At 39.9% G+C, this 22,353-nt stretch overlaps 1 protein-coding gene across 11 annotated transcripts in view; it reads left to right on the forward strand.

The window, feature by feature from the left end:
- Positions 1-12,498, forward strand: part of LRRC3B (leucine rich repeat containing 3B) — a 45,107-nt gene extending 32,609 nt beyond the window's left edge. For all 11 annotated transcript variants that reach the window (XM_071429385.1, XM_071429391.1, XM_071429384.1 and 8 more), the window contains one exon: positions 11,237-12,498. In XM_071429385.1, coding sequence (XP_071285486.1) covers positions 11,400-12,179 — 780 coding nt within the window. In that variant the 5' untranslated portion in view covers positions 11,237-11,399 and the 3' untranslated portion in view covers positions 12,180-12,498. The remainder of the gene's footprint in view (positions 1-11,236) is intronic.
- The last annotated feature ends 9,855 nt before the right edge of the window (positions 12,499-22,353 follow it).

The raw sequence follows: 22,353 nt of genomic DNA on the forward strand, positions 1-22,353 counted from the left end.
GCTGAACAGTGGAACATTATCTTCCAGTACAGCCTTTCTTTTGAAAACAAACACTCTTTCTTGCTTGGTGTCTGGATCCTGGTGGAGCAGATGTGTCTGCTGGAGTAGTTTAACTCTTATGGTGATTGTTGATACAGGGTGCTGCAAGAACAGTGGGCACAAAAGGTACTGCCCTGGGCACACAGAAGTCTTCTCAGTTCAGACATACTTCAGTCTGACCTAAATTTTTGGGCTCAATATGAGGTTTACTGGTAAAACGACACGTCATGTGGTAGGCAGGGGGTCAGATTAGATGATCTAATGGCTCCATCTGGCCTTGAATTCTTAATTAGGGAAGTGCTGCCAGCACAAGATGGCATTGAAGCTTTACACTGCTAGATTTTTCTTTCTTGGAAGATCCTCACCTGAAGCAGGGCAGCAGAAGTTGTACTTGGGCTAGTTTTTTCCACAGCTTCTAATGGTAGTAGCAGCCGGCAGAGCTAAAAGTGGGTCCTGATGGGAACCTACTAGTCTTGCTTTCATGAAAGTACAAAATCTCTGAGTCTGACTATTTCAGATTACCACATGTTGAGCTTTTAGAGCTATAATGATACCTAAATATAGAGGGAAAATCTATTATTAGGACAGAAAAAAAGAGTAAGTTTCCCTCGCAAGCTAATGAAAAAGAAATTACAGTTATTTGAAGCTGTTCATGGATTGAAATATTAGAAGTGGGGATGTGGTTTTTGGGTGGATGGTTTGATACAGTAGGTTATGATACTTTGCTTGACACCTTTAGTGCAGAAATGGAATGCTCTTGGCTCTCCAGCTATGCAAATGGCAGTGTGCAGGTGTAATAACCATTGGCACAGTAAAACCAGCATCACTGATCAGCCAGGCAAGGTCAAATGGCTTGCAGCTAACTCAGTGTGTCACTTGATTGTAGGTTACTGGAATGTCTTTTAAAGTTGCTTAATTGCTTATTGATCTCATAATTATTCCATACTTGCTGTCTCTTTTGCTATTTTCTGAATTATATTGTTAAATCACAATTTTAATTTCATTAGGAGAAGCTTGTGGTTTTGAGCATTCACTCTTAGGTTTAGAGCTTTTAATTGGAACTTTCAAACTTGATTGGTTTCTTTTATATGCTGGTACACATTTTATTTTTCTTGCATTTTTCTAAATTAGTTACTCTACTTCTGCATGCTTCTTTAAGGTCCTGTTAGTATACAGGTAGCATATTTCAAAGCACAAGGAGCTGAATTAATAACTGCTGAGGTACTATATTTTAACTGCTGTCCCCTTTTGCTAATTTATCTTGTGGGTTTTTTTCTCCCCTTTAAGATTTTTTCAGAGAAATTGCTCTAGAAGTATGTTCTTTTTCTTGCTAGTCTCATCCTGTGTATTAATATTATTCAGGTTGCTTCATTTTAGTAATAGCTTCTGCTGGCTTCTTTCCTTTCAAATTCTTTGTGCCATGAATTATTGTTCTGTGTTTGTGTCACTGGGAAGAGTGACAGGAAGAGAAGAGTGCAGGAAGAGAAGCAGCCTTGGCTTCCTGGGTTTTAACGCAGCAGGGTAATCTAGACCCAGTAAAAGCAAGAGTTTGTGAAAGTGGGTGCTGAACTGTCACTGTGGCACTTCCTCTGCTCACATCTGTATTTCCTGTTAAGCTATCTAAACCAAGAAGTGGTTTCATCTGTGGTGACCCATTGTCCTGGGAAGCTGCTCTGTGACGGAGGGTCAGCTGGGAAAAGCAGCTTTCAGCCATTCTCTGCTTTGTTTTCCTTCTCCCTGTCATGCTTCAGACTCCACAGCCCCCTCTTGCAGCATTCCCTGGTGCCCAGGTTTTTGCTGCCAGCAGCTGTCCTGCTGTCCTGCTGCTGCTTTGGGCATTGATGGCAGCTTTGCAGAGCCACCAGTGTGTCCCTTGCTGAACAGTGCCCTCAGGTCAGCACGCTCATTTCTGCCTTGCTGACTTTATTATCAGCACAGCCTCCCAGCCTAATCACAAGCCCTGTCCTCTACTAAGTTGCAGGAGCATTTGGGTGAACCTCAAATGAGCCTAAAGATCACAGTACACAGAACCAAATAAACACCCTTAAAAGAGGAAGAAGGGTCTCTAGGTGGTCTGAATCTTGCTTGACTTTGCAATAGCCTTAGTTTCTTAAAGGTCTGTCGGTTTCTGATAACACAGTTTTGTTAGCAGGGATTAGATTTGCACTTTGCAAAAATAGAATGAGGTCTTCAACTGGGCAAGGACACCATCTGCAGTCACCAGATGCAGTTATCAAGATTAAATTGCAAGACTTGCCACTGATTATGCTGGTAATCATTGAGGTAATCAGTGTAATTATCTTGAGATCAAGACAAGATTTTCTCTGATCTGATAGATTCTGCCTAATTAAGTTGAAGGAGCATCCATCATTAGCTACTGGAAAGAGTATGGCTCCAACTGGGCACTTGTCTGTTTCACTTTGATCATGTTATTTTATAATATGGGAGAAAAATAAATCGACGAATATTGTGAAATTGACATCTCATGATGAAAGCATTTTCCATTGGGTTGTATCAGATTTCTTGAAAACCTACAGCATTCCTTATTCATGAAAGGCTCCTAGGTATTCTCCTCATAACCAGACTTTAGACAGGACTTTAGTCTGGATCTCTTTACCCAAGAAAGATGAAGCATTTCCACTTCAGGTTATTTTAAGCTTTCAGAGTATATTTTTTTCCTACTATAGATTATGTGGAGGATTGACTCAGCTGCAACTGGAAAGGATTTTCTTTCCAAATAGAATGGTTGTTGATGTTTTCTCAGAAAATGTGACTGAGACTTGCTAGAATATAATCCCAAACTCTGATACACACTAATAATCTAGAAAAAAGTGATGAGGCTTTGGAGAGCTCTTCACAAGTAGTTGTTTATGTGTGTTGGAGCATTTTCCTTTAGCATCTGTAATGTGGTTTTTCATGTTCTTATATGGTAGTAAAAAATCTTTTTGCAGATGTGTTTGCTGAGCAGTAACTGGCATATCTTGATCTTTGTTCATTTCTTCTATAGGTTGTCAAGACAATTTCTTCTGAATGTAGTGATAAATGATGTTAAAGATTATAATGTATCCTACATCTTGTGCCTTTCATTTTTAACTTGCTTTATGTTGCAACTACATATGCAGTGTAAGTCTATGTAACTTTTTTTTTTTTCAAATGGCATAGGTGTGCACACAAAATGCTGTTTATATTTCCCATCAGGGTATATTGCTCAGGGAAGGGACAGGAGCCATCTATTGTCTATGTCAGATGAAGAGGATGCAGGAGATAACAAAGAGAAGTAGGCAGCACTGAATGCCTTCTAAAAAGCACGTGATTCAATCTTTGTTAAGGCTCAAAAGAACGAGGTCTAACAGCATCCCCAGCAGCTGTTTCTTTAATTTCCAGCAAGTTACCAAATTTCATTCCAAGAAATGTGTTGCCACAGAAGACTTCCAAAAGCAAAGCATCATAGGAGATGATTGGTAATATTTTTTATGTCATCAATCTGTTATTATATCTGCTAAGTTTCACACAATTATTTATCAGCTGAGACTTGCGAAATAATTCCTGACTTGATGTGAAAAGGAAAAAAAGTCAAATACATTTCTGAACATGAACCCAACCCATCAGTCTTAAAGTGCTGATTCATTTGCCCACACAGTATAATTAAGATGTTAATCTGTAATAAGGAGTGATACATTCAGTGATCTCACAATCAGAAAGTAATTATAGCTTAAAACGTTCATTTGGCTCTCCTCAACCATTTTATTACTCTGTGACAGGTAAGGGAGGGCATTCATAGCTTAGGATCTATAAACCTTTACCTACACGCTTTGCTTCTACAACTGGAAAAGGTTTGCAGTTATATATAGATGCCTATAACTGGATGTTTTTTGGGAACAAAATGTCGATTGGCATTCTGAGTCCTGTCCTAGGGGAGAATATTTCAGTTTGAGTACATTTGGTGTTTCATTAGATAATGAATCCATTATGTAGTTTAAGTTCAGGCTCACACTGATTAATCATGACATTTCAATTATTCATAGAATCAGTGATCTTTTGCACCCCTTTTTTCCCACCTCATTTGCCATTGGCTTCTATTAATTTCTCTTTTTACTGCTTTAGGATTTTTCATCTTGCCATATTCTGAAATCCTGAAACTCTTCCACTGCTGGAGACTTTCATCTGGGAATTGAAATGACCTGGCACCTTGCAAGCAGGTCATGGCACCTCTCTGGTTTGGTGCTTCATAGCATCTTAACTGCCTACCTTCAAGGTGGCTGAGCTGTGGAGCAGCCAGGCCTCCACAACTGAGGAGTGACAGGGAGAGATGTGTGAAAGGCACGGATTGTCTTGGGAATCCAAACCAGGTTCTTGTTTTATCTGCTGAATGGAAATTCTTCATGTTGTCCTGGAGCCATGGAGAGGGTTGAGTTGCCTGACTCTCAGTCCCTCTGTGCAGCTAGTGAGATTGCCCTTGGTCCTGGTGGGCTAACAGCACATAGGTGGCGTTATTTTAAAGGATTGTGTTGTTTGTTTGGAGGAATTCACTTGGTACCCATGCAATTTGATATTTGATAGTGCACAGACAGCACAGAGGTCAGAAGTGGCTGCTACGTTCCCCTTTGGGTCCTACTGCTCCTGTCCAGCTCCAGCTCTCAAGTGTGATCACTTTTCAGCTCAGTGGCCACTCGTCAGTCACATTGCCATGGTGTAGTTTTATCATATATCCATAGGTGTGTAAAAAAAACCCCTCAACTTCTTATTTTTACATCAATCTTGGGTTTTTAAAATTTGTGGGCTGATTCAGCCTGCAGGTGTTGGTGGAGCCAGGCAGGATTTGTTGGAGGTTTTTCCCCAATGTGCATAGAGTCTGCTGGCCTCCAGAGGCTCAGATCTCTCCAACCTGGTGCACAGGACAGCCCAGTGTGCAGCTTACTGGGAGGTCTGTACTTATCAGGAGTGTAAGATTCATTAAGGGTAGGATGTATAAACAGTTCTTTCTCCAAATATCTTCTCTGTTTTAGCTCTTCCTAAATATGCCATTAGCAATTGTTTGGGAGTAGTGGTGGCAAATCTCTTTCTTTGGGTTCAGATAAAATTGTCCTGTCCTTAGTCCTCTAGCTAACTGGACTTTTCGGGCTGGAAAATCACCTGTTAATTTTAGCCTATAATCTCCATCTTATGGCTGTTTTGTCAATACTAATTGCAAGGTAATATTTTTAGAGATAAAGTAGTACATGGCTTTTATGACAGTGGGAAAAAAAACTAAAGTAATCAACCACAGCTCTATGGATGGGGGATAGCAGGGTGGGGAGTGTGTGTTTTATAAGAAGTAGACTGGCATTACAGGAAGCAGAACTCATGGGAAACAATGTACTAGAAAGGGGCATATTTTCTATTTCAATGGTTAATTTGCTAAATCAAATGTAACCCAAAAATACTCAATATGGCAAAGTCAAGACCTGTTTTAATAGAAAATAGAAAACTAGATTTATCAATGAGAATCTTTTCTATTAACCAACATAGTCAATGTCTTAAAGAAGGGAAAAAAGTTATAATAATGTCAGGTCTTTCAAAACTATAAAGCATTTCAGTAATTTTCTGGAAGTTAAAATAATGATCTTTTTCAGTGCTCCATTTAATGGATTTTTAGTTATAAAATTTTAATATTTATTCAAAATGCAAGTTTGCTTTAAAGATGTCTAAAAAAAGAGCCCTGTAGGAGTCTCATTTCCTGGACTTTTCTAATTCTGTATCAAAATTCCGATCCTGGCACGCAAGAAAGTTGTTACTCTTAAGGGTAGGACTTTACTTAGACCAGGCTTGAAAAGTTGAGCTCTTTTTCAGGGATCTCCTGAGGGCTTATTGGGAGTTGAGAGCTTCTTTTGAAGGCAGCAGAGCTGCCCATAGAAATTGGAGCTGTCTCTAGGTTCATATGTGAGTTGTACGGGCTGTACAAGAGGAGGATGGGAGGCACCCTGATAGGTGCAGTGCATCTCTCATGTGGGGGGCTGCAGTTGTTTGTGGGGATACCTTCAGTATTAACTGAAAACACAGTGATGTTTGTTGTGGAATCTGTGATCCCAGGGATTGTGGAGCTCTGCAGTGCCATTTGGGATCCATTTTCAAATGAGGGCTTCTCTGGGTACCGTGCCTAAATTTAGTAGCAAAGTCACTTAAGCTTTACAGCTGTATATCCTTGGAAGCATGGTAAGCCTAGGCAGGTGAATTGTGCATCAGTCCCTATGATCCACATTCTTAGGAAGCTGGATTGTTCATAATTTTTTCCAGTTTTTCTGGTGGTTGAAAAGTGACAGACCAGACAGATTGAGTATTGTCATGATGCAGCCAACAGCTCACCCCCTGTGGTTGATCCATTGGCTTCTTCGTTTTCCCTGTTCTGGTCCTGCCTGCTCGTTTGAGCACATCGGCTACAGTAAAAAGAAATTCCTTTCTAATCATGGAGCCTTCAGTAACCTTAAGTACAAATTGTGTGTGCAGTTGCTGAGCATTAGTAGTTAGCTGTGACCCCTTTGACATTGCTGGAGTTATAGATGAAATCTTTTTCATCAGTGGGTCCAGCTTTGAAGAGACAGCAGAGAGCTGCTGCTTATTCTTCCCATGAGTGTTTGACAAGCAGGCAAAACAAGTGAGGATGTTGTATGTGAGTCTGGGGGCTCTTGTGTTGGCATGTACCTGTGTGATCCTGTTCTACAGACTTAATTTGTGGCCCTCATTCTGTGATTTACAACAGGAATCTTCCCATAAAAACATTTATATTAAATACATTACATTAGGTCAGGGTTTTGTCTTTATGTGTGAGATCTTGCTTGATAAAGAACTGTCAGGAGAAGGGTAATGGTCTTGATTTTTCCTCAAAAAAAATGTTTGGGAATTTACCTGACACCATCTGAGAATTCAGGTGAAATTCCAAGTGTTGTCCTACTGGAACCACTTGAACAAAGATATTTTACTGTCACAGGTTATTTTGGTAGTGCTAGAAAGTAATCTTTGAAGAAACCTACTAAAATGTAGATACACAATGCCTGGAGAAGCCATCTGCTGAACAAATAGGAAGTAAATCCCTCTCTTGCATCTGAAAGGTACAAATTTGCAGGAAGAGTGTCATCAACAAATGGCACCACTGATTTCACCTGAGGGTTTGGGGGATTGTGTGTGTGGGTGTGTTCAACATACTGTAGGCAGAATACCTCTCAACGTTGGTTGTAGTTTCTGCTTTTGAGTCCTCTGAGACCAGTGGCTGGCTCTCAAGTAAGGATTTGGTATCTGTTCCATTCTCTTTTATGAGGCAGGGGATGTGTGAGTACTTGGGTGATGACCAAAGCTGCCATGTGGACTCTGAAAGTCTCAACACTGCAGTAGAAACCCCTTCTCCTAGTCAGACATATTTAACTAAACATATATGATGAATTGTCTTTTTCTGCACCTTTTGTTGCCTTAGTATTGCCCTAAACATCGAAACATCTCAGCCTGTGTCGTTTTTTGTCTGTTCTGTGTGGTGGTTATAGGATTTCCTATCCTCCTATGCCTTTCTTTGAAGACAAAACAGGATAAATTAATATTGCAGGCTGTCTTGTCCTGGACTTTCTGTTAGACTTTCTTGAGTCTGTGGAGCCTTTTCCCATGTCAGTAGTTGGAGGCACCAGTGCTTCCTCACAACACTGGTTCTTGTGGGGAGAAGTTATTATTCAATTAGATAATTTAGTAGTGTTGCATTCAGGAGCTAAGATACAGTCTCTGCACCTTGTTTGTAGTAAAGACAAACACTTGCAAGTACCTGACGCCTGAAGCTCAGTAGAAATCTCACTATGTATTAAAAGCAGTGTGTTTTCCCCAAGGATTTCAGGATTTGTACATTTTCCTACATTGTTGGATGTAGGCACTGAGTGAATGGTCTTGGGGGAACTTGAGAAGAGGAAGCCTTGGAAAACTGTTTAAATTGTAAGACTGTAAAGAGCTCTTCTGTGCAATCTTTTGTCTGTAGTATTATTCCCCTGCAACATTTGACTTGATGTTTGTACTTGTATTTTAGAAATGTGCACAAAAAGCCTTTTTATACCACAGTGCTGCAAGTGCTCCTGGTATTGCTGTCATTTCCCTGTGCCTTCGTTCACTTTTTAATTTCTTTTTTTCTTTTTGCTTTATTTGCAGATTTATAATTAATTCACATATTTATTTTAATTCTGTGTCTTTCATCCTTTTGTCTGTAGTCATTACTGCTTCTTCTGGTATATCTCTATTGTGTTTGTTCCAACTTTGACACCTTCTTTATTTATTGTATTCCAAGCAAGAGGAAATTAGATACAGCTCAAGAAGCCACAGATCTTCCTACTGGCATTAAAAATATGTGAATCCTAGTTTTCTTTTCTTTTCTTGCAGTCACTAGAAGTAAAGAAAGTTCTTGCTCTAAGTTTATTGTTGAAAACAAACCTCAGATATCCCTTCAAGCGCATATTCTGAAGCAAAGGAAGCTCTGTTTACCCTGACTGATGCTCAGTCCCATTGTGTTTCTTCTGGCTAATTTACTGGGAATTTGCTGAGCTTTGTTCTTATTCAGACGAGTTTTGTTGAGTGGGTTGTTAATTGCAGGTTTAAACTTGTATTTGCTCTATCTAGCAACTTAAAACATTGAGAGTTCTTTCCTCTCTATATTAATTTACTTAGTTAGGCCTTTAGAAGAGGCACTGCTTCATTAAACACTGAGACTCTAATGACTCTACTTCTTTCTCTAAACACATTAATGCATTAAATAGATTCATTTGTCTTCTGTGGGATCAGGATGTTCTACAAAGGGGCTTGGGGCCTCTGATACATGCTCTTTGGTGGTGTAACTAGTGGAGGACTCAGCAGAGTCTACGCTGTATTTCCAGGTTGACTGGGTTTTTTTAGCCTGTAATGAAGCAAATTTGACATTCATTTGTGACACTCTGATGAGAACAGTATCATTTTTGTGCTTCAATGCAATGAAACACCCGAGACTACTTCAGGTCTTTGCTCTTTCTCCCCAGTCCCTTCCTGCAGTAGAGCTCCAGTGGTGGTGGTGGGAAGCCACTGTGTACAAGAAGAAGTGATGAGATGATGCTCCTTCTGTGGTGATGAGATGCACCACTCATCTACTCTTCTGGTGCAGCAGCACAGTAGTGAGACACATGAACATGAAGGGAAAAGAAAATAGGTGGCTGTTTTTCCAGGGGACAGGCTGTCCTGCCACAACACCCGGGGCTGCTGGAGGGAGCAGCAGATTGCCGGCTCCGAGTGCCAGGGGGAGCAGCTGCCAGCTCCAGCTTGGCCTCCGAATGGGCTGCACATTTTAGCAAGTACTTAGCGCTTTTGGGCAGGCTGGGAAAAAACAACTTCTGGAGCTTATCCCCTCCTGTAGCATATTTCTGTCTGGTCTGAAGAGCAGGCACTCCAGTGACCAAAGAGCCAAAGGGAGAAATGGGAAAGATGCACCCACTGCAACAGGGTTGTTTCATGTAAACCCTGTTTTTCCCACAAGAGGTTATGAAGGATTTCCTTGACTCGGGAGGTGCTACCTCACCTCTCTTTCCTCAAAGGGAGCTTTTCATGCTCTACTTAGTTCCCTTCTAAGCAGTTTCACATTTCCAGGGTTAACTTCACAATTTCTCACATTTCTTTTTAATTTGAGAATAGAAGTTTATGGAATCCAAATGGAAGCTTTCTGTTTAGGTTCTTGGGCAATCACTGATTTGAACAATAGGTAAGTTGAAGATTAGTGGTGATACATTACTCTCTCCAGTAGTTGCAGTGAGAGTATGCTGAGCTTGTGTGAGCATTCCCGAGCCATACAAGTAATATACATGCTGTTAAGATTGGTTTGGGATGTTTTATTTTTCTTTTCCTGTGGGGTTACTGACATACAGAGCCTCAGCAGAAAGGGTTAAATAGAACTTGAGCTATGAGTTGGAAATTATGCTTGACACATCCGATCCATATTACTGCAATGTGTCAGCAACTGCAGTTGGTATGTCAGTTCTGCAAGTAAAAAAGTGATTGCAATGCAATTTCTCTCTTTCCATGTAAAATCACACATATCCTCCATGCAGGGATTTTCTTGTTCAGTGGGCTAGAGTGTGGATTTAGAAAAAAACATAATTCATTTATATGTAAATACAACCTGAAAGCTACACATATCTGAGCTTCTACAAAGACAGAGAGCATGTACATGAAAACAAATGGACCTGTTGTTGTTTTAAATTCATAGTTTACCATAATAGGGGTGGTGGTGGGCAGGAAGGGTTGTCTTTGAAACCATATAGGTCAGCATTTCAGACTTCTCTATTTGTATTCCAGTTAAAGGAGAAAATGGAAAAGCTTCTGGATGTTTCCTATTTTAAAGCCAGCTTAAGGGGGGAGAAGCAGAAACAGTATTTTTCATATGTCCTATTAGCAAATTACATGCCATGAATAAGATATTTTAGTGTTTGGCTCATATGAGTTTTTTGGGTTTTTTTTTGGAGGATGGGATATGTGAGTTTTTTGCAATTGTTCCATTTCTTTTTGTTACATGAAAAGAAAATTTTCAAAAAAACTGGAGGTAGAAATTATGTCTGTGGCTCTTACCAAATGCTGGGAGGTACAAGAAATCCAGCATTCTAAAGCAAAAGAGAAGGAGGGGGAGACAAACAAGGAGGTGGTGGGTGATTGTGGCATCTTGTAGCAGCATTTGCTTTACCTGATTTTTGTTCCTTGATATGTAAAAATATTTCCTTGCTGAAGTACTTGGATTTGGACTTAAAATAGCATAAATTATTTTGAGACAAGTTCACATTAACCATCACAGATTCCTCACTTAACCTGTCACTGTTGCTGGAGATACAAGTCTTAGCTCCTATCGATGCATCTTCTATTTCAGAAGGGAAAATGCAATTTAGTTTTATAGCTGTTTTAGAAGAGTCGGTGATAAAAGCAAACCAGTGCCTTCTCTAATAAGTATTAAAGACCAAACCTGTGCAATTTGTAGTAAGTGTACTCTATCCTCTTAAAAATGTCCTGGGGATTTATGCACTAAACTCAGATTAATGCTAATAGGAGTTATTTAAGATAATAAATCATTCCTTTAGTGTGGTATTTCCCTTTAACATCTTTTTATTTTTTTTTTTTTTTTTTAATGAAAACAAAGTTAGAATTTGAGTTCGTGGTATAAAAAACCTTTTTTCCTTCTTCTCTGTAGGCATGCTTCTAAGAAGCATATTGACCATGAGGAAGCCCGTGTGCAAGTAACCAGTTTTTGCTAATCCCGCCGAAGAAAATGAAGCCGCGTTTCAGCTTTGCCGATCCTTTTCCCGCCGTCGGCTGAATGAGAAGTGGTCGTGTGATTATGCTGACAGCCCAGCATGCATTTGGTAGACCTGTGGTTAACTCGTTCCCTCTCCATGTGTCTGCTCTTACAAAGTTTTGTCCTCATGATACTGTGTTTTCATTCTGCCAGTATGTGCCCAAAAGGCTGCCTCTGTTCCCTCTCCGGAGGTCTGAATGTCAGCTGTAGCAATGCAAACCTCAAGGAGATACCCAGAGATCTTCCTCCAGAAACAGTCTTACTTTATTTGGACTCCAATCAGATAACATCTATCCCAAACGAAATTTTTAAGGACTTGCACCAATTGAGAGTCCTCAATTTATCAAAAAATGGGATTGAGTTTATCGATGAACATGCCTTTAAAGGGGTGGCAGAAACCTTGCAGACTCTGGATTTGTCCGACAACCGGATTAAAAGCGTGCACAAAAACGCTTTCAACAACCTGAAGGCCAGGGCCAGAATTGCCAACAACCCCTGGCACTGTGACTGCACACTGCAGCAGGTGCTGCGGAGCATGGCCTCCAACCACGAGACGGCCAACAACGTCATCTGCAAGACCTCTGTGCTGGACGAGCACGCAGGGAGACCCTTCCTCAACGCTGCCAACGACGCCGACCTCTGCAACCTCCCTAAAAAGACTACTGACTACGCCATGCTGGTCACCATGTTTGGCTGGTTCACCATGGTGATCTCCTACGTGGTTTATTACGTCCGACAGAACCAGGAGGATGCAAGGAGGCACCTGGAGTACTTGAAATCCCTGCCAAGCAGGCAAAAGAAACCAGATGAAGCTGATGACATTAGCACTGTGGTATAGTATTCTGAATACAATGACTGCCTTTGTGATGGAAACTAGAGTTGGATCACACTAAAACCAGAGGTTTACTTCTAACGTTCATTGTAAACATTAAGACTTTTGGGGCTTTCTTTTTCCTGTTTAACTGAATTACGCCACTGTTGAGCTTTCTAACAGAAAGTTTTGTCCAGGTGGTAAACTTCAATTATTTCTCTGGTGGTATCCTAAAGCAAGTGAATTAATATGTAAACATTAGTTTAGACCCATTCCACTATTTAATAACGAAATTTATTTTTTTAATTTAAAAACCTAATAAAAGCTTAAATTTGAACCATGTAAAGCAGAGTAATTTATTGATCAGAAACCTGTCCAGTGCCAGAGCACCTTTGGCTTGTTCAGTGCCCGTGAGGTAGAGGAGAGGAGTGATGATGAAGTGGGCTGTGAGAGGTACAGGATTGGAGAGTCCCCAAAGGGCACATCTCACCCATGGGTGCAAGGTGAGTAGCCGGTGAATGGTGGCCCATTTTGTGGGCTGCCTGCCATGGTGGGCAAGGGGCACAGTGTGGGCAGAGCAGAGTGCCCTGACTCTGAGTGTAAGGGACTGATGCTTGCTTAACCTCTCGGAGGGCATTTTGGCAGTGCTGCGGAGGAGGCAACCTGGAGGAGCTGCACTTCAGGACGTCGAAGAGAGGTAAGCCAGGGGCATGTGGTGCTTTTTATCTTACACCCACTTACTGCCTTGCATGATCTCCAGGCATGACCTCAGCACTGGGGAGTACAGCAATAAGGCAACAGCAAGCTTAATATGCTGCTCAAACTGGAGTATCACCAGTGATAATTAAAAAAAAAATCTGGTGGGTTTAAGTTATATATTACTTCATTAGTAAATGTGACTTTTTATTTTTAAGGAGTAGCCTTTGAAAAAATTGAAGGAAGTAAATGAATATATAGGCTAGGCATATTCTGTTGTGTGTTAGGATATATGTATGGTTTTGTATGATTTTGTGGCTAAACGTTTGGGAAAATAGAAAGTCCACATGAAGTTAAACTCAGCCTTGCATATGAAATGGATATTTTATATCTCTGCTGTCTTTAAAAACACAGTATTTTTCTCTTTTCATAGATAAAATTTTCAAAGGGAACAAATCCACAAGAACGTATTCCTCCTGTCCTTTATTACTATAATAAAATGATGCTTGTCTCTGCATCCCTATAGATCCAGTCTAACTGACATTGGAATATGTATTACAGAAGGGTGGAGTAAAAAATGTATAAAACACTGCTTTGCAAGAGAAAGTGTTAAAGGTCAGCCTTAAAAAAATGTAAAAACCCTCCAGAGTAATCTCTCAGATTAGTTTATCTATTATTTCTGTTACGGTTCTGTTACAAGGGCAGAAGCTTGTTTATCTTTTTTTTTTTTTTTCCAGAACACTGCTAAAATAATAGCTAAAACTTGTTTCAAAGCAAATGACAGAACAGGAAAAAAAATTAAATGGACATAGAGTCAACTTTTTATGTCTTTTTTTATCTTTGCACCCTTCATAGGGTGAGTCCTTGTGACTGACTTAACATTTGCGTACCTCCATGAGCAGTTTTTGGCAAATTAAGAGAATGTTAATGTTTGTAAAGGGCACAGTCTGTCCATAAAATATCCACTGTCTGATATTTCTGTCCCTGCCACCAACTCCCATAAGTAAAAATGTTATTTTCTAAGGAGAGGCTCTTGTTGATGACACATCCTCCTTAGATAACATTTTATGCTTTCCTGTTTCCAAGCTCTATGTGACTATCTACCCAAGCCCCCCAAACTCTGTGTGGCCTTCTGCAGGACCCAAAAGCAGTAGGGTTAAATACACATGTGAGTCTGAAGAGAGCAGAAAAAATATTACACTGTACTGGCAATATAACTCTACTGAACAGGACATGTAGTGTCTCTGTGTAGGCTGAGCAAAATTACTTCCTGATGTAATTCCCCTAATTTCTCTAAAATTTCCTTCAGAGTAAAATTGGTCTCATTTCTGTCACTGTGTTCCCCAAGCGATATTTAGGATCACAAAATATGCTACTGTGGGAAAAAGCAGGGGGAACTAGCTAAAAGATTACTCTAAGCTGGAGGTACTAAAAATCAAGAATTTGGTGTTGTTTATTCACAGCTGAATGCAGGAATTTCTCCACAAAATTTGGACAGAATTATTTAAGCTACATTTAAGAAATCCTGGTCAATCTTAAAACACTTCAAAAACACTTGGAAGGTTTTAAATATTTAATTTCAAGCAACATATTCAAAAAGAACCCCTCCTCCCAAAACTGACTAAGAAAAATATAAATAAGTTATCTTTAGGTTTTCTGGTTTTTTTCTTTATTACGTGGTCCATGAGACAGGATCTGGTATAGTTTTACCCCAGCTGAACTTCTGGCTTTCCAGCTTTAAATTCTGACTCAAACAAATGTAAACAAAGTTAAGCATTACTCTGTAGAAATGCTTTGGAGAGATGGTTCCAAGAAGATAAGAAGATGCTTCTTTTTACTGTGTTTACTTCACACCTTTCTTTCCAAAACTACTGTCTCTACAGCCTAAGTGCTGCCCTTTGAAGTCAATGGCACAAACATTTAGACTTTTATCAAAGTTAAAACCCTTCAAGGAGTTATTTCATTTACAAAACAAATTTTGCTGAGAAATGAGTAATTTGATATCTTTTTATCTATAATACCTTAGCATGTAAATACAGATGAGAGGAAATGGATGTTTCCTTACTCACAGGAGATAGCATATGGTGGAAAATCAAAAAGGGATATACATAATACAGTGATTTTTTTTTCTATTAAGATGCTTCAGGAAAAGAAGAGCTGGGACTTAATGGCTTAAATGTGATTAATTTCTCTACCCTGATTTTCTTACAAAAAATCCATATTTTTGTTTCTAAATGGTAAAAGATAACTGTCAACATTATTTTTTCTTAAAAATAATCATGATTTTTCTCTGCTAGTTTTCTAGTGTTATGCTCTGTGGGTAAGATCTGTGGTAGTGCATTTGGTCTGTGTGTATTAAAGCTCAAGCTTTATGTGTTTATTTTATTCTTGATTTGGTACACTGTTAGATACAGATATCTTCACTGTTAATGTACATTATATTCTTAAGTCCTTGGTAGCAAGATTTTGCATTGCAATTGCCATGAATTTCAGGAGTTGAGTATGAACAGAAAATATGGTGATCCACGTTCTGGTCTTCCCAGGAAAAATAGATGCCATGCAGAAAATCTACCACATTTGTTTTTCAGCTTAAAAGGGGACAATCAGAAGCATTAGAAATCAAAAAAAAAAGTAAGTAAAAGAAGCAGCTGTAGGCTTAAACACTTGAAGGCGTCATGGAGTCTTGCAACATGTTTAAAAGTGCAGTGGGGTCTCAGAGTGAATCTAAATCAATTTTTAAAAGGATGTCATTCCACTTCCACACCTAGAAAAAGAGCTAAACAGGCTAAACAAGAGTAAATGAGATCTCTTTTAAAAACAATCTTTAATCTTTAGGAGGGAAATCTAAAGAAGGAAAATATAGGAGAATATAAATTCTGAGGTTACATGTAAAGCCATAGAATGGGCAAAACAAATGGGAACATTTTTTCCTAAGCAAGTGAGAAACAAGAGTCCAGCTAAAGCAAGAGCCGAGAGTTCATCAGGTATTAAAGGAGCACTGTGAATAGGTAGGGCAAATGTTTCGAAAGAAACTAGGCTAGCATTTGAGAAGGGGAAAAAGTCACCTATCTATTAGTTACTGGTTAAAAGATAAGAAACAAAAGTAAGTAGAAATAATCTGTTGACTTGAAGGAGAATGGTTACTGATATTTCTGAGGTGTCCCACAGAAATCAAAATGGGAGCAGTGCTGTACAGTGTATTCCTGGAGAAGGGAATTGATAATGAGCTGATAACATTTGTGGGTTATAAACAGTTATGGAGGGCAGTCCAGCCCACAGCTAACTGTGAAGAAATACAGAAGGTTCTCACATTTCTAAGTTGGCAGATGATGATATAAAGAAGATTGGATTTTGTGTGAATAATTACAAAGTACTGCAGATGGCACATCTGAACATGAGGATATTCTCTAAATTGGCTGTAATCAAATGGAAAAAACATCTTGGAGGCACAGTGGGAAGCTCTTCAATGACAAACACCAGAAATTATTAGGAGGGAAATAATCAAACAGCGTGGTGGAATGGCATGATAAACCACTGAATAAAATCTGTGATGAACACACATCTGGAGCGTTGCATTTCAGTTTTCCTTGTCTTCAAGGAAAATGAACTTACTTCTGAAGTACTGAATATGTAGAGAAAGATAATAAGATAATCAAGGATATGAAGTTTGTTTCCATAGGAGAAAACATCTAACATCCCCAGTCATGGAGGTGAGATGACATTAGAACTCACTGTAATAACTGGAGTAGTAAACAAAAGGGAAATTCAGAAGCTCTGATCTCTTGTTTCTTGCAACAGAAAACAGCAATTTGGTTAAACAATATCAGGCAATGGATGCTAGGGGTTTTTTTAACATTTTTGTAGAGAGCATGCATTTAAATGAAGTACAGGTTACTGTAGAGAAGAAAACATATTCAAAGGTAGGACTCCACAAATTCCTGGAAGTCGAGGTTGTTAATAGTTAACAGTGCTAACATCATATAGATACAGTTCTCAACAAGGAAAGTCCCTGCTCATCCTAGGAAGCAGGGATGGTTTCCCTAGGAAATGCTTACAGGTTTGTGCTTCTCTTACTCTCTGAGAGGCTGTTGTGGGTGTTTGTTGAGGAGAAGGGAAGGTGGGCTTGATTTGTATGGCACTGTTGCTCTCGTATATCCAGAGGGATGAAAATCAAGCTGCCTTCCTGAGAGGCTGGTATTTGTAGCAGAAAAAATGAGATTTTCCGTGCATGGGCTAGGCATGAAGTCCAGGAAAAGAAAAATCCCATGTAAGTGTTGGTGTCTTCTCAATGTGAATTGCAGCACTAACTGGTGGACAAGGTTCGAGCACTCTGTGCCCAGTTGTGCCAAGACTGTGTTAACTAAAGGAGTGACAGCTTTCCACTGGGGATCTGTGGAAAAATTTAAATCAAACCTTGCTTGACATATTTATGTAAATTGATACTATTCTTACAGCTCACCTGGTGGTCCATTTAGAAAGAATGGAAATTTCTCTGCAGGTTCTTCATTAAAACAAGGTTAAGGACTTCATTTTCACAAAGAAATCCCTTCATTGTTGTTTCTTCAAGTGAAAACTGGTGTGATGAATTCTTGAAAATATAAGTACTTCACCAGTGACACTTATGACAGGGAAATGCCTGGAAGCTTTGGTTTTGTTTTTCTGGAGTCAATCTGAGGAGCAAAAGTCACCAACAAGCATATAGAGGCATATACATGCCATGCCATAGCAATATATGAAGGAGGTGTTTTTTGCCTGCCAGTGCATCCATGAGTATGTACATGTTCACGTGCAGATGTATGGATATACATCTCTGAAGCTCAGTCATATTTCCCTGTGTCAGTCGTGTTCAGTAATAAAGCCTCTATTCTGGCCTTATTCTCAAGCAGTGCAGGATAGCCCGGGAGCCCAGTCCTCAGGGAGACAGGGAGCCTGAAAGCTGGGCTGGCTCAAGGCCGATTGCCACGGGCTAACCCCCTTAGCAAGCTGGGTGATTGTCAGCTCTTTAGTGATTGCAAGCTCTCTTAGGATCTCAGCTCTTGCTTGCTAAGGTAGGGAGCCCTTGGCTGAGGCTGCAGCAGACGGCGAGAGAGGAGAAGGAGAGGTCCTGGCATTCCACAGCGATGGATATTGGGGAGTCTGTGAAGGGTCCCAGCGACAGCTCTTCTGTCAAATGGGCTAAAGTAGGCCCCTTTTATAGGGTTAAGGGGAATCCAAACTTGACCAATAGTAAGGGTTAGGTAACATAGCCTATAGGGTTACAGAGATAAGCTTTGGGGCGGGGGTCAGGGAGACAGAAACTTATGTTGCTGTCTCAGCAGTTCCTATTCTTCAATCCTCCATGGGGCCTTACCCAGGTCCATGGGGTTTACTACAGTGTTCAGTTAGCTGTACATACACACGCATGCACATAAAACACTCTCTCCTTTGGATGCTTTCATTTGCCCTATTTAATCATGAAAAGAGTTGCTTTGTTGCTTCAAAGCCATGATTCATATTGCATTTAAGCCAAGTACACCTCCATCCTCAGCCTTTCACAATGCTCCCTGACCCCAGCACCAGCTACACAGAATGTGGAAGAAAATGAAGCGACACTGGTACAGCTCATACTGTTTCTGAGATCCTTAGTCACATCCATTGGCTACCATATCGAGCTGTTACAGACCTTTGTGAACAACCTTTTGTTTTTCAGCTGGCTCAGAAAGCAATACAACTTCCTAGAAAGCAAGATATTTAGGTGGATGATGTAATGCCTTCAAGCTCATAAGGAACTGCCCTGTTAATGAAAACTGGACAGTGCAACTGCAGCTCATGTTCCTGGATCAGTTCTCTTCTTTTGCATTTGTAAATGAGTAGGTTCTTGGCATTACAAGTGTGTTTGGCTCTGTTTTTCTCCTAGGAGATAGTTATAACCCTTGGAGGAAATTCCTTGAGTTGGCTGTGTGTCTGAATACAGCTGCTAATTCCAAAAGAAATGCCAGAATGAAAAATGAGATGGTTTTAAGATTTCCCTACTGCAAGGAAACTTGACAAGCAGTTAAGTTTTTGGGAAATCAAACTTCTGTATTATTCTTAATGCTGATTGAAGTTTTAAAAGCACATTGTGAGCATCCTGCTGCTTTGGTGGGGCAGTCTGCAAGCAGATTTCATAACAAAGCAGCAATTTCCATAGCCTGCTAGGGGCAGATTAAACTGGACATTGAGGAGAAAAAACACCAAAACCAAACCAACGTGACAAAACCACTAGCAATAACAACAAAACCCAGATAAGCAAAAAAACCAACCAAACAAAAAGTCCACATTAAACCATCTGTTTAGGTATCTTCATCCTTCACAATTAGTAGTCACTGCCTTATAATGAAAGAGTTTGTGATCTCTTGAATTCTTCACAGCTCCATTTTAATTTGCCAAAAAATATGTCTGTTTAAATACATCTGCCCTAACACTGGTAGTTAGGAGCTGAAGTTGAACGTATTAGTTAAACCTTGTCTGCACTGAGGTCCGTTTCTATGCCTGTCTGCACATCTGTAAAAAAACCTTTAGGTATATATTAGAAAAATACACATTTTCTGCACATAGATGTGGTTATAAAATCATGCTCTTTCAAATATGCTTTGGAAGTTTTTAATATAGGGAAGGGAAAAGTTGGGAAGGAAGAACAGACCCCAGAACTTTCAGGTTGCCTTCAGACATCAAAGCGGGAGAAAAAGGAGAGGGAAAAAAAAGCTCTATCAAAACCTATTCTTTTTTTCTTCCTTTGAGGATTAGCTTTGTGCTCAATGCTACATTTCATGGTTTACCAATTTTTTATTTCTGTACCTAAGCCAGATTAGCATTCACTTTCAGCAAAGTCTCTTATAAATGGAGTTCTTAGCCACAGAGAATACTGAAATATATCATGTTATCTGAAAAAAAAACCCCTGTGACTGCAACAAATAAGCCCTCTAGACAGTACCTCTATACCCTGTTAATTAAATTTAGTGGCAAAGGAAAGCATTTGTTGAATTAAGGTAATACTAGAGAGATTTCAGGTTCTCAAGTAGATGCTGGCTTTGTGTTTTTAATGTGACAGTGTATGGCACAACCAACACACCTTTTCACTATTCTATTTCAGAAGCTCTGGGTCTGGTGGCTGTTACAGGACATAAAACCTACTGTCCCTGTCTTCATGTAGTCCTTAAGGACAAAGGCTTTGGGGAATGCCATGTCTGGGAAATGCTACCCTCACTGAGAGCAGTCTGTTCAGAGTCTCACCTCAGAACTGCCAGAGGTGTTGCTTTAGGCCACTTGTAAAAGGAGGGAAACTGCTGTTTGGATGAGATCTGTGAAGCCTCTCACTCTTTAAGGGACTTGCTTACCAGTAGTAGTAGATACATCACAGGCCAGGATCCCAGAGACTTCATCATTTAAAACCATAGGTAGCTTGCTTTCCTTCAGAATGATTCAAGTTATTTTTGGTACATCAAACTTTCCAGTACTATAAACTGAAAAAGACCAGCACAGCCTGTTTGGTTTTCAAGACAAAGGTGTCTAACCACATTGCAGCTGTACTCAAACTAGAATATTTTCCCTTGTCTTTAGTCTTTGTTGTTTAGTGTTACATTTGTGGTTGAATAAACTTCATGGCTCTTCAGATTGAATCTTCAAGCAAGCTTGTTTTCACTTATCAGAAAAGATTTCCAATTGCTATTAATGGTAAACCTCACTGGGAAATGTATTTATGGGTCAGCAGAGATTTGTTCTTTTCTCATGTTTTTTGCAAAATTCCTGAACTGACTAATATATTAGGGATTTTTTCAGAGTAAATGATGTATGTATGCACAAGCTTTTTTTAAAAACAGGTCTAATCAAGAAATTAACAAAGTGAAATTTGCTGATTCTATTCTGAAGTTCTGAAGTAAAAAAGGATGATCTGTTTAGGAGAGCTGGGTGAGGTATAAAGGTATTCCTTCAAACAACAAGCTCTGAAGTACATGGAAACATCTTTTTGTTTTCAAAAGCTGTGGCAACCCTGAAACTATAGTTGCAGGATAGTAGATGTAAATTGCAATGCTGAAAATAATAATAATTACTTGATCTTTAATTAATAATTAAAGAAAAGCCATCTCTCCATTTGGTTCTCACCCTGTGTAATGTACCAAAATTCCCGGCTGAACTTGAAATTGTGCTTTCGTAGTTAGCAAGCTTTCTTCCCAAGTTCGGGAATGTACTTTGGACTGTACGTGAGACAGAAGTTTTGAAATTGCCTTCAGTGAGATCAGCATTTCCTTAATAAATGTGTTATTATTCAGGATGAACTGAGCCACCATACTGGAAATTGCTTTTGTACTTTTGAAAGGGTTGATTTGGGTTTAACATCTAAATAATGACAGCACACAGCTCGGCAGTGGTGCACCCTCAGACTTCTAGCGTGGCAATGAGGAACTATCCTTTCCTTATCCAGGTGGCAGATAGCCATGACAATTACCTTAATTTGTTACTGTTTATATGACAAAAGGCATCTAGTGTCTTTTTTGTATTTGGCTCCACATAGACCTCTGGAATCTCTTAAGTATGTGCATATGAGGACAGGCTTTTAGAGTGAAGAAAAAGGAATTTAAGAGGGTTGACTGCATGTAATTAGCTTCCAGTAATGGATCGCATTTCAGGCAGCCATCGCCCACAAAGTTACTGTATAGCAAAATCGTTGGAGTCAGCAGGCTTCTGGAAAATACCCACCACTATTGTTTAAATGCTTGTGTTCCAGTATTTTTCCACAATTATTTTTGTTTCTGCAGTATTGTGTTCCCTCTGTGAGCACCACTGTGGAGGTGATTGTTTTGGGAGGAACGAGCTCTGAATTTCCAAGCTGTCCTGAGGGTGTGGAAAAAAGGTCTTTAATGGAAACTACCTCAATTAAAAATATGACAGTACATAATCGTGGACCTGAGGAGACCTGACACACATTTCATGCCTGGCCCCTGACTGCCTGAGTAAATAGATGCCATACTTAGCACAGAGAACAAATGGTTTGGGCTGAGAAGGGTGAGTCATTCAAAGCCGAGTTGCTTTTCCTGAAAGCACACAGAAATGCAATGATTAAATAGGCTTTACATTTGGAAAATCCTGCAGGCAAGTCTTTAATCAGTCTTGAAATGCCTTTCCATGTGCTGCCAGTAGATTTGTTTTGACACAGCGTGGTGATGGCAGCTCTGGGTACGGCAGTCAGTTTTAGCTGCAGAGGCGGATGGGTGACGACTGCTCACGTTACGTGAGCTCAGTGTTGGGTGTCTGACGAGTGTGCTCCTTCTGCTGCAGGTGCTGCACTGAGCTCCACGGAGAACCAGCTTTTCCACACAAACTGAGAGGATGCCTGAGCTGCGTGGGCCACCTGAATTCAGGGAGAGTTGGCAGATGGCACCTCTCGCTGCAGGCCCGATGATGCTGTTCCTGATGAACTTGGTTTGAAACACAAGTTCTCATCCCTTGTGGAAAACCACAGTGGTTGATGACACATGGACCTCAGCTG

The sequence above is a fragment of the Agelaius tricolor genome, unplaced genomic scaffold, assembly GCF_023055355.1.
Source record: "Agelaius tricolor isolate 1412-34295 unplaced genomic scaffold, bAgeTri1.0.p SCAF_6, whole genome shotgun sequence".
Taxonomy (NCBI): domain Eukaryota; kingdom Metazoa; phylum Chordata; class Aves; order Passeriformes; family Icteridae; genus Agelaius; species Agelaius tricolor.